The sequence below is a fragment of the Globicephala melas genome, chromosome 4 (genome assembly GCF_963455315.2).
Source record: "Globicephala melas chromosome 4, mGloMel1.2, whole genome shotgun sequence".
Classification (NCBI taxonomy): Eukaryota; Metazoa; Chordata; class Mammalia; order Artiodactyla; family Delphinidae; genus Globicephala; species Globicephala melas.
The window spans coordinates 6168938-6182236 of record NC_083317.1 but is presented as its reverse complement, the minus strand read 5'-3'; the positions used below and the strand labels follow the sequence as shown (position 1 = coordinate 6182236).

At 37.0% G+C, this 13299-nt stretch overlaps 1 protein-coding gene across 1 annotated transcript in view; it reads right to left on the bottom strand.

Moving 5' to 3' along the window:
• Positions 1–1428: 1428 nt before the first annotated feature.
• BRWD1 (bromodomain and WD repeat domain containing 1) overlaps positions 1429–13299 on the bottom strand; it is a 120354-nt gene continuing 108483 nt past the window's right edge. The window contains exons 39-41 of the mRNA XM_030835428.2: positions 11833–11991; positions 8843–9745; positions 1429–7439 (exon numbers count right to left, since the gene is read on the bottom strand). Coding sequence (XP_030691288.1) covers positions 6274–7439; positions 8843–9745; positions 11833–11991 — 2228 coding nt within the window. The 3' untranslated portion in view covers positions 1429–6273. The remainder of the gene's footprint in view (positions 7440–8842; positions 9746–11832; positions 11992–13299) is intronic.

Sequence of the window (13299 nt, the reverse complement as noted above, 5' to 3'; positions counted from 1 at the left end):
TGTTGCTTTTCTGTAAATGATTCCCTATTTGGGTATGGTAAAAACTTCACTAGTAGAGTGAAAATTTACATCTTTAATAGTGCTCCATCACAGTTTACCTAGATGACCACTTTAAATTATAACTCAGAGATCACTATGTATTCTAATATAGTCTGTAGTGAATAGAAACCTAGATATAGACATTACAGTTCTGATTCAGAGCAGCAATCTCTAGTTTCTGTATTTTAAGGATCATTCATATTCCAATTATGATACTTCATGATACAAAATTGTATTCCTAAATCCAAAATAAACTTCATATCACTGCTACAGAAGCATAAACAATTTTAATCTTATCAGCATTTCAACTGGGAGTATTAGAAACAAATTTGATACTGGAAAAATATAAAAGAATGTCTGAATCAAAATGAAAATATGCTAGCCTATTTCATATACTTTAAGTACAGACATTATTGGTCACTGTGATTGGTGGATAAATCAGATCCCTATAAAGGGGAAACATTTTAGTTGCAAGTCATAACCTCTGTCCTGCAAGCCTCTTATCAGAGCAGATATGAGATGTCCTTTCTTCATTCTCTCCTTCATTGATAGGCAGTGAAATGACCAAAACTCAGGAAGCAAATAGCATTTACTGATATTCCTTACAGCGTAAATTTCCAGAAAGTCTCTTTAGAGAAGGGCTATAGAATAGTGTTTTCTGTAACTCGCTGGGTTTAACATTTTTCTAGGGGGAGTTGGTAACACTGAGAAGTCAATGTCTGTAGTATGGCAGTGTCAGGTCAAGGGATTGTCAGAAATAATTCTGTAACCAAGAGCTGTTCTCTGTTTGGTCACTTCTGTGGTTGAACACATGAACTTAAGTCTTTAATTCATTCAATGATGGGTACATAGAACCTTGTTTTGTTTTGCATCTACAGCTAATCTGACTCTAGTTTTCTTTCATCTCTAGGAGCAATTAATTGGTAACAGTCATATAATGATTCTCACAAGAGTTGTGATGGCTACTGCAACTTTTTTTCTAAAAATCTGATAAAGACTATATGAAGTATGAATTCAGGGATCTTACATTTATCTGCTTAATGAATTTTTTCAGAGAGATCTTAACATCATTTCAGACTAACATAGGCAGGATAAGAAGATATCAGAAGTAAATACTGGCTTTTCCATCTACTTTATTAGTTACGAATGAAAAGCAGCAGGGCCACACAGTCCAACGGCAGCCCCTTTGCAAGAACATCTGACTCCCTCCAGTTTCCCCTGGCTCACAACGAACTGTAGCCCTGCATTCTGCCTGCATGAGAAGAAATCACGAATGAATAAAGGTTGGAGAGTTGCTTAAGACAAGAGGTAAAGATGAGCTGCAATGGAAATTGACTGGATGTTGCAGACCTCACAGACTTAACCAGCTAGAAGGCTCGTAGTAGTTTAAAAAAAAAAAAAAAAGCCTTTGCTTATAATTATGATGACTTAAATTTATTATACTCTACTACTTCAGTTGTCTAAAAAATTTGTTCCTAGGTGTCAATGCTGACTCAGTCGTGGTAACGAGCTAATTTAGAAAAAGTTAAAGTAGAGCTCTCATGTGGGAGTGAAACATTAAAGATGTGCCTTTCTGACAAGCTCCACTAAAATGGCAGAATTTTACAGATGAACTGAGTATGTCCATACAGTCCAAGGACTAAGGGTGGATCAAAACTTAGGAAATCAACTTCAACCTATTAAAAATTAAAGATTCCTTTAACATTTAACCACTGATTGAAAAAGGTAATGATTTCTATGTAATTTTCCTTGTGGAACCAACAGTAAGTAGGGCTGGCTGCTGCAGTCCACATAGTCTGTGCGATCTCATTTCAATTTTCAGAATGCCTCTTTCTCTTTACAGTCCTAATTCCCATTAAAGATTTTAATAAGTGATAAAACTTACCTTAAAATTAATGTAAAAACTAAGGTGTGACCAGACAATATGCTGTAGCACTGATAATTAAATTCAATGAAATGATCGGTCTTGACAAATAGTCTGTAGCGACTTGCATGCCGCCAAAGACAGAGCCTGCAAATCTGCAGGACTCAAATGCTGTGAGTGCCCCCGCCCCTCCTCCCTCCATCAAATCCATAAAGGCAATCTTTGAAGAGATACCAAGTAAGAGTCTTGATATTCTTCTACCAAATTAACAACATATTAGGAACCAGTTTGGCAGATTATGAGTGATTGGTAAAAATTTCTCTTAACTTTGAGAATTCCCATGTATCCTTAGGCAACATATATAATTTTAAGAAACAGCTATAAAAACTTTTCTTAAAATGTGAGAAAACACAACACAGCCCTCACCATTATACTTTTCACACTTCAGTTCTTTCCATTAAATTCACAATTTGAGCTATAAGTAGGATTAGCATTTACAAATCAAGTTGGACTAGATTCTTCCACAATGCTCCATTTTCTCCCTAGCTTTGACAAATATATTTGAGCTGGTATGTGTGTTCCCGAATACTAGAATAAGAGACAGTCTTATTCTGTTAGGTTGCAAATTTCTTAGGGTTTCTGCTTTATTATTCCCTGATACCCACAGCAGAAGTTGAGAGATATAACTTAAATAATTAACAGGCAGAAAGTTCTTCTACAATGAAGGTGCTTTGTTAAACTCCATCATACTAGAATAAGTGAACTATAATTTCTATACAATGTACGTACTAAAGGATTTGATGACAACCACAAGATACCTGATAAAGTAAATATATTGACTTAGTATCAATGAAAAGAGTGGAGATGGCATTTCAGCTCTAAAAAGGCAGGCAAAAAAACCTTTTCTAGCCATTTAAATATTACTCAAAAAACGAGTACAACTGAGTAGAAAGGAAAACCAAAAATATTGTATGCACCTTTAACAATGTTCTTGCAATCTACTGATATACAAACCTCTCATTTTTTTCAGGTAACACAAATTCAATTTGTATTGACAGGAGAGATTAATAAAATCCTTTCATTTTAGTTTTTAATACCATACAGTGAAGTTAATAAATTTTGTGTTCTGATTATTCTAAAGAAAAAAAGGCTGGAAGAGGGACAGGGAACACAGTATGGACCCAACATTACTCTAAATAACAATTTTTACTTAAGAAGTCATCAAGCAATGGAGTGTGAAGGATTCAGTGACGTGTCTTATTTTTGGACAGTAGTTACCTTCAGATGGCATGTTTATTGGTTTACGTCTCCTTTTCCCATTTGCACTTCTAGGTTTTGAAGAGCCTTTTCCTAAAACATAAGTTATTTCCCCCCATTCTCTTATTATAAAACTAATTTATTTTTTAGGTACAACTCTTAACTATCTAGAAGAAACTTTTTTGTTGTAACTTAGAAGCTGTGAGTAAATAAATGCTTTATCATTCTTTCAAGGATTACTAAATTGACAAAGGGTTTAATCCCTAAAATAAAGGGAGAATGATTACCCTAGGAATTATCTGAAAATGGGATAAACTTTTCCTTTTATTCAGAAGTTACTACACATTGTCAGTATACCCTTTTTAAATAAGCAGGAAGTGGGGGAAAAAAAGCTTTTTTAAACCTCACCTTTTTTTTTTTACGTCTGAAATCTTTTTGTCTTAATATGCTTGGTAAAATTAGTCTTTCAAAGGAATCAAAAATCAAATCTAAATACACCTCAAACCTTTTTTTTTTAACCATAAATGAATAAAATCATAGGACTTTGGACATAAACAACCACAGTAGTCTTTTTTTCATATACATCATTAAGTTACTTCAAGTGCAACTGAAAGCTATAGCACTTACTTCTGGATCAGTTCACATTCACTTTGTAACCTTTTGTCTTTTTTCACAAGAAAAATACAAACTGATCCCAAACATATTAAAGTACATCTGTGCATTAAATCCCTGCTCATTTCACATAAAGTAGAAAAAAAGTCAAACATGTTCTAGTGCTCAGTGTAAACATTTTGAACTATTAATTATTTATTAATTTTCCTTAAAGGTACTTAGCAGTGTGTGTCACATATTCAAAGTTAACCTTAGGAATAGCACCGTGACCAAAAAAACCCATAAAAATGATTCTTTCTATAATCCCTTAGTTTTACTTCAGAACTTGAGAAGCTACCATTGTCAACCATGCTTTCAAAGTCACCAGGCCAATTTTTGGGGGGGTTTGTTTGTTTGTTTTTCAGATGAAACCAAAATACTGCTTCTACACACAAAGGCCTAACCATTTTGGACAAAATGAACAATTATGAACGGTTGACCAGCCAATCAATTCAGTTAATTCAGTCCAAAAGATAAGACTAGTTCTATTGATGAAGCCTAAATGGTCAAAGTATCATTTTACCAAAAGAACTGATGTATTTATGAATATATTCCATATTTATTTATGGATTTTTTTGGTACCTTTTTCCAGGTGATGGTAAACATGGAGTTATAACCCTGAGAATAGATATAAAACAGAGAAGCTTAAGAAGAGTTAAAATAAATTAATGGATACGACATCTATCACCATTTCTTAAAATTAAGGAAGAGCATGCCATTAATTTTTTTCAGGTCAGTAGTCAAGGACAATTACCCTGACTCAATCTGTTAACAATACAGTTAACACGAGCTTTGAGAAGAAAAGCATCATAGTTTTGAAGTGGTGATAGCTCTCTCAACAACCAAAGGAGAGGTAGGTATACCACCTACCTCAGTTGGTAATGTCTAAGAACATCCTTCCCCTTATACCAGAGTAGAAAGAGAAAGTACCTTCTACCATGTCAACTGGAAAAGATAACTAAAAAGTAGCAACACTTAAGAACACTCTAACACTGATACCAGAGTCTGATGCTTTTCCTTATCTGCCACCTTAAGGATACACAGGAGAAAAGGGTTAATTTTGTCTGAAACCAAACACAGTTAGGGCCAATAAATAACAAAGGGTGGGAGTACTGTAACATACCCCTTTAGCTACGAAATATGTAAACCACTTGAATCAAGTCCATCTTCAGGCACAAACAAGCTAGGAATGGCCACCTATACTGTTTGGAGTAGCACAACCTATCAAGTAAAAATATTTGGCTCGAAAATAAGTGTACTATGGTATTTGATGATGTAAAAGTTACGCTTTAAGTGGATTTCAAAATTATTTTCCAACAACACATGACAGTTTCTTAGATTTAAACTAGAGGTCACTAATAAAGATACTTAGTTGCACCAGCAAAGAATGCTTGGGATTGCACATGGCAGCAGTAGACTAAAAGAGATGGAGAATGACATTTAACTATTTTCCTATATAAATGAGATTTGTGATTGCACTCTTAACAAAAATCAACTCTACAATTTCAAGAGATGGGGGGAAATTACACATAATTTACTCTTTTAGCCCTGTACACTCTATTAAAGAACACACTTTATCTAAATCTAAGGCACACAAACTCCTCTATTTCACAGAGTAAGACTATGGAAGACCAAGATTTTGGTTAAATTCCGTACATGGAAACCAGGAGATCTTGGAAAGACAAATTATATAGCATTTTGTTAGTGCACAATTTAAAAGAAAATGCTAGTACTATGGTCTGGCCTTAGAGGTTTATAATGCACAAACGTTAAAAAAAAAAATAATTTACCAGCACTTTATAAATTCAAGTTTATAAAATATAATGGATGATATTTTCCTTAAAAATAAAGAAAAAGAGAAAGACCCAACAGGGCTTTGAAACAAAAATTGGAAACCATTTCAATGAAAATGACCAATCTGGTATAATGCATTCTACTCAAGTAGCCAGGGAAAGAAAAAAGTGGTAGGTACCTTGCCTACTAATCATGGTTACCCCTCCCACAATTGTTATGTCAGTATGCACAGAATATTTATGAAGAATCTGTAAACAAAGGTCACATGAAATTCATACTACAATAGGACTGGGATTAGAAACTACCACCTCTTGACGAATTCTGAAAATAACTGTATGACAACTGCTACCATGAAAGTAATGCTCATTGGTTTTGATAACCAGAATGTCTAGTGTTTAACGTATTTCAAACTCTTGCTATATGTAAATACTGTCAAAGTAGATCTGCCCCCAAAATGAAGCATATTTTGGCACCTGTGCTGAATGCTGCTACAAAGGCAAGCAAGTGCAAATAAAAATAACAGTCATGATTTAGTCACATTCATAACTTTTCATAGAAAAATATAAATATATTCCCTGAATTGTAGGACAAAAAATAATTTCAACAGCCAGCTTTCACTATAAATTCCAGTCCATTCCCTCTTTAAATGAACTGGTTTTCCCTCAAGGTCATAAGGTGCAATCATCAAAATCTAACACATTTTCTAAGCTTCTATCGTCATCCCCATCATGGTATCTCACGGTCCTCCTACCCTGATTTCTCGTCTTTATTTTTGAACGCCGAAGAACTCTTTTAGATTTTGCATAGTCCACATCCTCCCAGTCATTATCATCCACGTTTAACCTAGGACGTTTGCTTTGTCTTTGTCGTCTCACAGTTTTAGATACGTTAGCTGTAAAAGTTTTACCTTTTCTAACTACTTTTGCTTTTCCTTTCATTTTCCTCTTTTTGGTTTTTGTATCATCAGTAAAGTCAGCATCTGATTCAGTGGCAGACCCCAAATCTGAATCAGATTTGGGACTAGTGTCAGGTCCACACTTTGAGCTCCCTGTTGTTTCAGAAGCTTTCACATTTTCCAATTCAGGATGCAGTCTCTTCCTTTTCATTTCTGCCATCTCGGCTGCTTCCTGCGAATCCCGCATCACTTTTGTCTTACTGAAAGGAGCCTTCCCATAGGTCCTGAGTCTTCTGCCATTCCACCTGCGTAGCCCATAATTCAGTTCCTCTTCAAAGTTATTCTCTGCAGTAGCCTTTTGCACCGGAGTTGACTCAGAAGAACATTTTCTACCAGTCTCGTTCCCTGGAATATGGCTTTTTGAATCTTCCTCCGAAGACCCAATCAAGGAATTCTTTGTTTTAGAAGGTGCAACATTTGTTTTGTGACTACTGGTATGCCTGTTCTTGTGTCTTGAATTCAACATACCTTCAGAGTCTGAGTCTTCATTTAAAGACTGATTAATACTTTTTGTACTACCGTCTGAGTCGGCTTCAGGTGGCTTCCCTTCACAGCCATACTGTTCGTTTGGCACGTCACAGTTTACATCTCCCTCAGAATCACTCACTACCTTCTTAGCTGTGGTACATGCAAAATGGAGGGACTTTTTCCTTCCCTTTTTGCTTCTAGTACACACATTTTCTAAACCGACGTCTTCCACATCACTCATTAGCTTGATCCTAGTAGCAGCGGTGGTGGCACATCTTCGAGGAACTCTTAGGAGACCCGTTTTGGCTTTTGATGCTTTCTTAACCACCTTCGAATTGCTGTCTGAGTCACTGGAACAGACCCTTTTCCTGGCAACTTTTCTGCTTTGTCCATGGTCTTGTGATGCAGAGTCTAAAAATTAAAGAGTACTCTTTTAATCTTTAATAGAAGATTAAGTCTAAAGGAATTAAATGTTCAACATTTTAAACAACTGAAGTCCGAGATTCTTTCTAACTTGGAAAGAGGGTGGCGGTGAATGGGTTGGGCTTCTACTACTTTAGAACAGTGACTTTTTCAGCCTCAGCACCAGCCACAAGTATAACATACTCCCATCAATAACATCCCATGCCTTTCTGTCTCTATACACAAAGCACCTGACACTAGAGTATTTTATTTACATGAATACAAACTGCACTCTCTTCATCACTGCACTAAAGTATGCAAACTCATCACTCTCAGCCTCCCTGAAACTTCTTCACTTCACAGGTTCCATCACACACTACAGTTAGTCTTAGCTTTAGATGCCTCTTGCTCTTTAATACTTTTCAATCTCCATTTACCAGGACAATCTTAATTCAGAAAGTTATCTAAATTCTCCATGCTCCAGAGTTATTATCAGTAAAATGGACATAATAATAATAATAGTACTTATCTCATAAAAGATATGAAGACTAAACTGGTTCATAAATAAATGTAAAGCACTTAGAAAAACTTCCTGATAAGAAATAGCTTGGTAACTTGGTAGGTAACTGTTCTTAGCTGCTATTATTTTTTTTTGTTTGTTTGTTATTTTGTTTTGTGGTACGCGGGCCTCTCACTGTTGTGGCCTCTCCCGTTGTGGAGCACAATCTCCGGACGCGCAGGCTCAGCGGCCAGGGCTCACGGGCCCAGCCGCTCCGTGGCATGTGGGGTCCTCCCAGACCGGGGCACAAACCCGTGTCCCCCGCATCGGCAGGCAGACTCTCAACCACTGTGCCACCAGGGAAGCTCCTGCTATTATTATTATTACTTATCACATTCCTTTCAACCCTTTTCTTTCCTCTCCTCAAACTATTATCACCAACAGCTTATAAATGTGCCGGCCTCTGCTTTTCTTAAGCCCATAGCCAATACAATATCCCCATTCCATTATAAGAACTGAAATCTCTATTAAAAACAGCTATGAGGCTTCCCTGGTGGCGCAGTGGTTGAGAGTCCGCCTGCTGATGCAGGGGACATGGGTTCGTGCCCTGGTCCGGGAAGATCCCGTATGCTGCAGAGCGGCTGGGCCCGTGGGCCATGGCCGCTAAGCCTGCGCATCCGGAGCCTGTGCTCCGCAACGGAAGAGGCCGCAACAGTGAGAGGCCCGCGTACCACAAAAAAAAAAAAAAGACAAAAAGAGAAAAAAAACAGCTATGGCCAAGACTTCCTGTTACATAAGCAAAACTAAACAGGTGGCAAAGAAAAGTTTTATGGGGGGGAAAAGACATGTATGCTATAAAAAAAAAAGGACAGTGAGAAAAATCAGTGAACCAAGGTTAAATGTTTTGAATTACCTTTCATAAAATTGTTTGGTTTTTCTTTTGTTTTCTTGTCATCATCTGAATCCAGATCAGTTTCAGATACATGATCTGAAAAACACTGGGACCCAGCAACAGGTTCACACTTCACATTCCCTGAACTCGGGTTAATTTCCATTTTATGACATCTACCGTCTTCTCCATCTTCTGCTTCAGATTCAGAGTCCTCTGAATCACTGAAGATTTTTGCTTTTTTAAGGAAAGCAGCATTCTTGCGACCTGTGTTGTACCTCCTACCACCATATTTTCTTGGTTCAGAATTTGCTTCCTCCTCTTCCTCTGAGATGCTTTCTGCCTTAGGTTTCTGCGAAGATGTTGATGGGCCAGCAGTTCTGTTACGTCCATTATCTGAATCATGACTTTTAGAGTCTTCCTCAGAAGACTCTATCTTAAGAAATTTTGTTTTAGAAGTTGCTGCAGTTTGGGACTTGTAACCATTAGCATGCCAATTTTTCCGGGCTACCCGCAAATCACTTTCTGACTCTGAATCTCCATTTTCAGTATTCTGGGCAGCATGAGAACTGGACAATGGTGATGGTTGATTTTGATCTTTTAGCTCCTCTTCTTCAAGTTCTGACTTTAAGCTCTGGTCATCCTCAGAATTATGTAATAACTTTTTTCTAGCTACAGCAGAAGCATTGCGGTGAGGCAGCTTACGGCCAGAACAGACACTTTCAGAGCTAGAATTCTCCTCTACGTCACTCATTAACTTTATCTTATTGGCAGCCACAGCAGCACACTTTCGTAGCACTTTTCGGTTACTTCCAGCTCTGGCTTTTAGACTTTCACCAGTCTCCAAAAAATTGTTATCAGAGTCACTTAAATAGACTCTCTTTCTAGTGGCTCTTCTACCACATCCATTTTCTAAAGAAACTGGACCTAAAAATAAAGTAACAGTAAAATTAGAGAGGTCTTCCTTATTTCAACATTTTTAAATGACTTCATTTTAGTACTGATGTTCCTTATTTTTTTAATGCCAAAACAAGTTTACCTTTCTAAATTTAAAAAGTTTAAAGGACAGAACAGAGAGTCCAGAAATAAACCCATGCATATATGGTCAGATAATTTACGACAAAGGAGCCAAGAATATAAAAATGGTAAGGGACAGTCTTTTCAATAAATGGTGTTGGGAAACTAGACAGCCACATGCAAAAGAATGAAACTAGACTACTATCTTATACCATACACAAAAATTAACTCAAAGTGGATTAAAGAATGTAAGACCTGAAATCATACTACTAGAAGAAAACATGGGTAGAAAAATCCTTGACATCATTCTTGGCAATGATTTTTTAGATCTGACTCCAAAAGCAAAAATAAACAAGACTACATCAAACTAAAAAGCAAAGGAAATCATCAACAAAATGAAATGGCAACATACTGAATGGGAGAAGATATTTGCAAATCATATACCTAATCAGGGGTTAATATCCAGAACTCATACAACTCAATAGCAAAAAAACAAACAATCCAATTTAAAAATGAGCAGAGAATCTGAAGAGGCATTTTTCCATAAGAGGCATACAGATGTCCAACAAGCACATGAAAAGATGCTTAACATCACTGATCATTAGGGAAATGCAAATCAAAACCACAGTGAGATATCATTTCACACCTTTTAGAATAGCTATCATCAGAAAGACAAGAAATAACAAGTGTTGGTGAGGATGTGAAGGAGAGGGAGCCCCTGTGCACGGCTGGTGGGAAAGTAAATTGGTGCAGCCACTATAGAAAACAGTATCGAGGTTCCTCAAAAAATTACAAATAGAAATATTATATGATCCAACAATTCCACTTCTGGCTGTTTATCCAAAGAAAACAAAAACATGAATGTGAAAAGATATGTGCACCCCCATGCTCACTGCAGCATTATTCACAATAGCCAAGATACGGAAACAACCTAAGTGTTCGATAATGGATGAATGGATAAAAAAGGTACACACCCACACGAATACTTCTCAGCCATGAAAAAGAATGGACTCTTGCCATGTGCGACAACACAGATGGACCTTGAGGGTATTATGCTAAGTGAAGTAAGTCAGACAGAGAAAGACAAATACCCTATGATCTCACTTATGTGTGGAATCTACAAAAACAAAACAAAAAACAAGCTCATAGATACAGAGAACAGACTGGTGGTTGCCTGAGGGTAGGGTGCATAGGGAGTGAGTGAAATGGGTGAATGGAGTCAAAAGGTACAAACTTCCAGTTATAAAATAAATAAGTTATGAAGATATAATGTACAGCATGGCAAGTATCGTTAATAATACTGTATTGCATATTTGAAAGTTGCTAAGACTAAATCTTAAAAGTCCTCATCACAAGAAAAAAGAAAATTTTGTGACTATGTATGGTGACGCACAGTAACCATTCTGTAAAGTACACAAATGTCAAATCATTACATTGTACACCTGAAATTAATATAATGTTATATGTCAATTATACCTCAAGAAAAAAAAAAGCCTAAAGGACATGTAATCATGTGCAGATGCATTAAGTCAGTAAACCATCCAGGACTTGCCTGGTGGTGCAGTGGTTAAGAATCCACCGGCCAATGCAGGCGACACGGGTTCGATCCCTGGTCCAGGAAGATCCCACATGCCGCAGAGCAACTAAGCCCGTGTGCCACAACTACCAAGCCTGCACTCTAGAGCCCGCGTGCCGCAACTGCTGAGCCCAAGCGCCGCATATACTGAAGCCTGCACGCCTAGAGCCCGTGCTCCCTGCAACAAGAGGAGCCACCGCAATGAGAAGCCCATGCACCGCAACGAAGAGTAGCCCCCACTCGCCAAAACTAGAGAAAGCCCACGTGCAGCAACAAAGACCCAATGCAGTCAAAAAATAAATAAAAATTTAAATTAAAAAAAAAATGTTTTTAAGTAAATAAATAAATAAACCATCCAATATTTAGCTTTTGAATTCTCTTGATATACATTTCTCCAAAGTACCACTGAGCCTCTTCTCACCAGTTTTTCTTTTAGCGGCTCTGGTTCTGGTCATCCTGCTCCTGGCCAGCCCACTACGTAAGGAGGATTCACGAGCTCTTGAACTCTCTTTGCTTTCCTCTGAACTATTTGAAGCTGAAGATGATGAAGAGGTACCTAAGGAATCTTCCATTTCACTTTCTAAGAAAAATGAAGCATCAACAGTTCATTACATATATTCTCCTATCTTTACACACAAGCAGTTACTTTGTAACAACAGACTAAAAGCAGATTCTTAAAATACTCTGAAAAGGAGAGTATATTTTTTAAAACCGTTCCAAAGAATAGCTGATAACATTTTGGTATTAAAAGGTACATAATCAGCATCTGAAATCAAGTTTGTTCTCTTATTTCTGAAAGTAACATGTTAATACTGGTTTGGATTCAGAAAATACAATTTATATATTTTATAAACAAGCTTTCATTAAAAATTTAATTAGCTCCACTATCTTCTTCCTTCTGTTATGAGACAGGTATTTCCTATAGAAAAGACAATCATTTCAAGTCCAGTATTTCAGTAGGCTTTCAGGTCTCTTTCTAGTAGCCCTTCCTAACAGCATAGTTGTACCATACAGGCTTCCAAGCTCAAGAAAGAGCATTTCAACACACACACACACAAAAAAGGTAGAAAAGGTGTGAGATGAATAATTTAAATAGTACAGGTCATTTCCCCCCACCATAATACTTAATGAGTATATGCACAAGTGTAGGCACAAGATAGGAAACCAAATTTCCTGCTCCTTCATCCAGGCTCAGTTCTTGCATGCCTATCACAAAATAAATATTGCATCAAAATGAGTGGGAACGTACTGCTGAAAGACAAAATTCTGCTCCATATTACAACCCAACTCTACGTCAAAGAACAGAGTGGCTGTTAGAGGGGTATCAGTCACCAAATCGTGTTCCTTCCTTTGAAATTGCTCTGCAGTTTGCCCACTCTGCCTGCTCCTACTGTATCCCACTTCCCATCATGTTGACTATGTTTCCCGATTCTTCTCCTTCCCCACATATCACTGCCAAACTGATTAATCTTCCTGAAACAGAATTCGTCATGTGATTCCTTCACAACAAGGGACCCTATTAAGTAATCCAAACTTTTCTGCAAGACTTGCCAGTCTCTAAAATTTGGCTGCATTTTACCTGTTTGATCCTACTATTTTAAATCACAACAGTAATCATTATACCATCATCACAAGTCACCAAAATCACTCAGAGCAATATGCAAGTATGTACACACCATGGCCTCATTCGCACAATGCTAACAAAGGGTCAGCGTCAGCTACAGTTATACCACCAAATAGTAATAAAATAAACAGTTTAGAATTTACTAGGTCATCAGCTTTAAACTTACATGATTACCAAGTCCTTTTTTTAATTTAAAGAAATTTTTAAATGTCAAATTTTGCACAAACAGTGGTACTTATATCACATTATTTAAAACCTGAATGA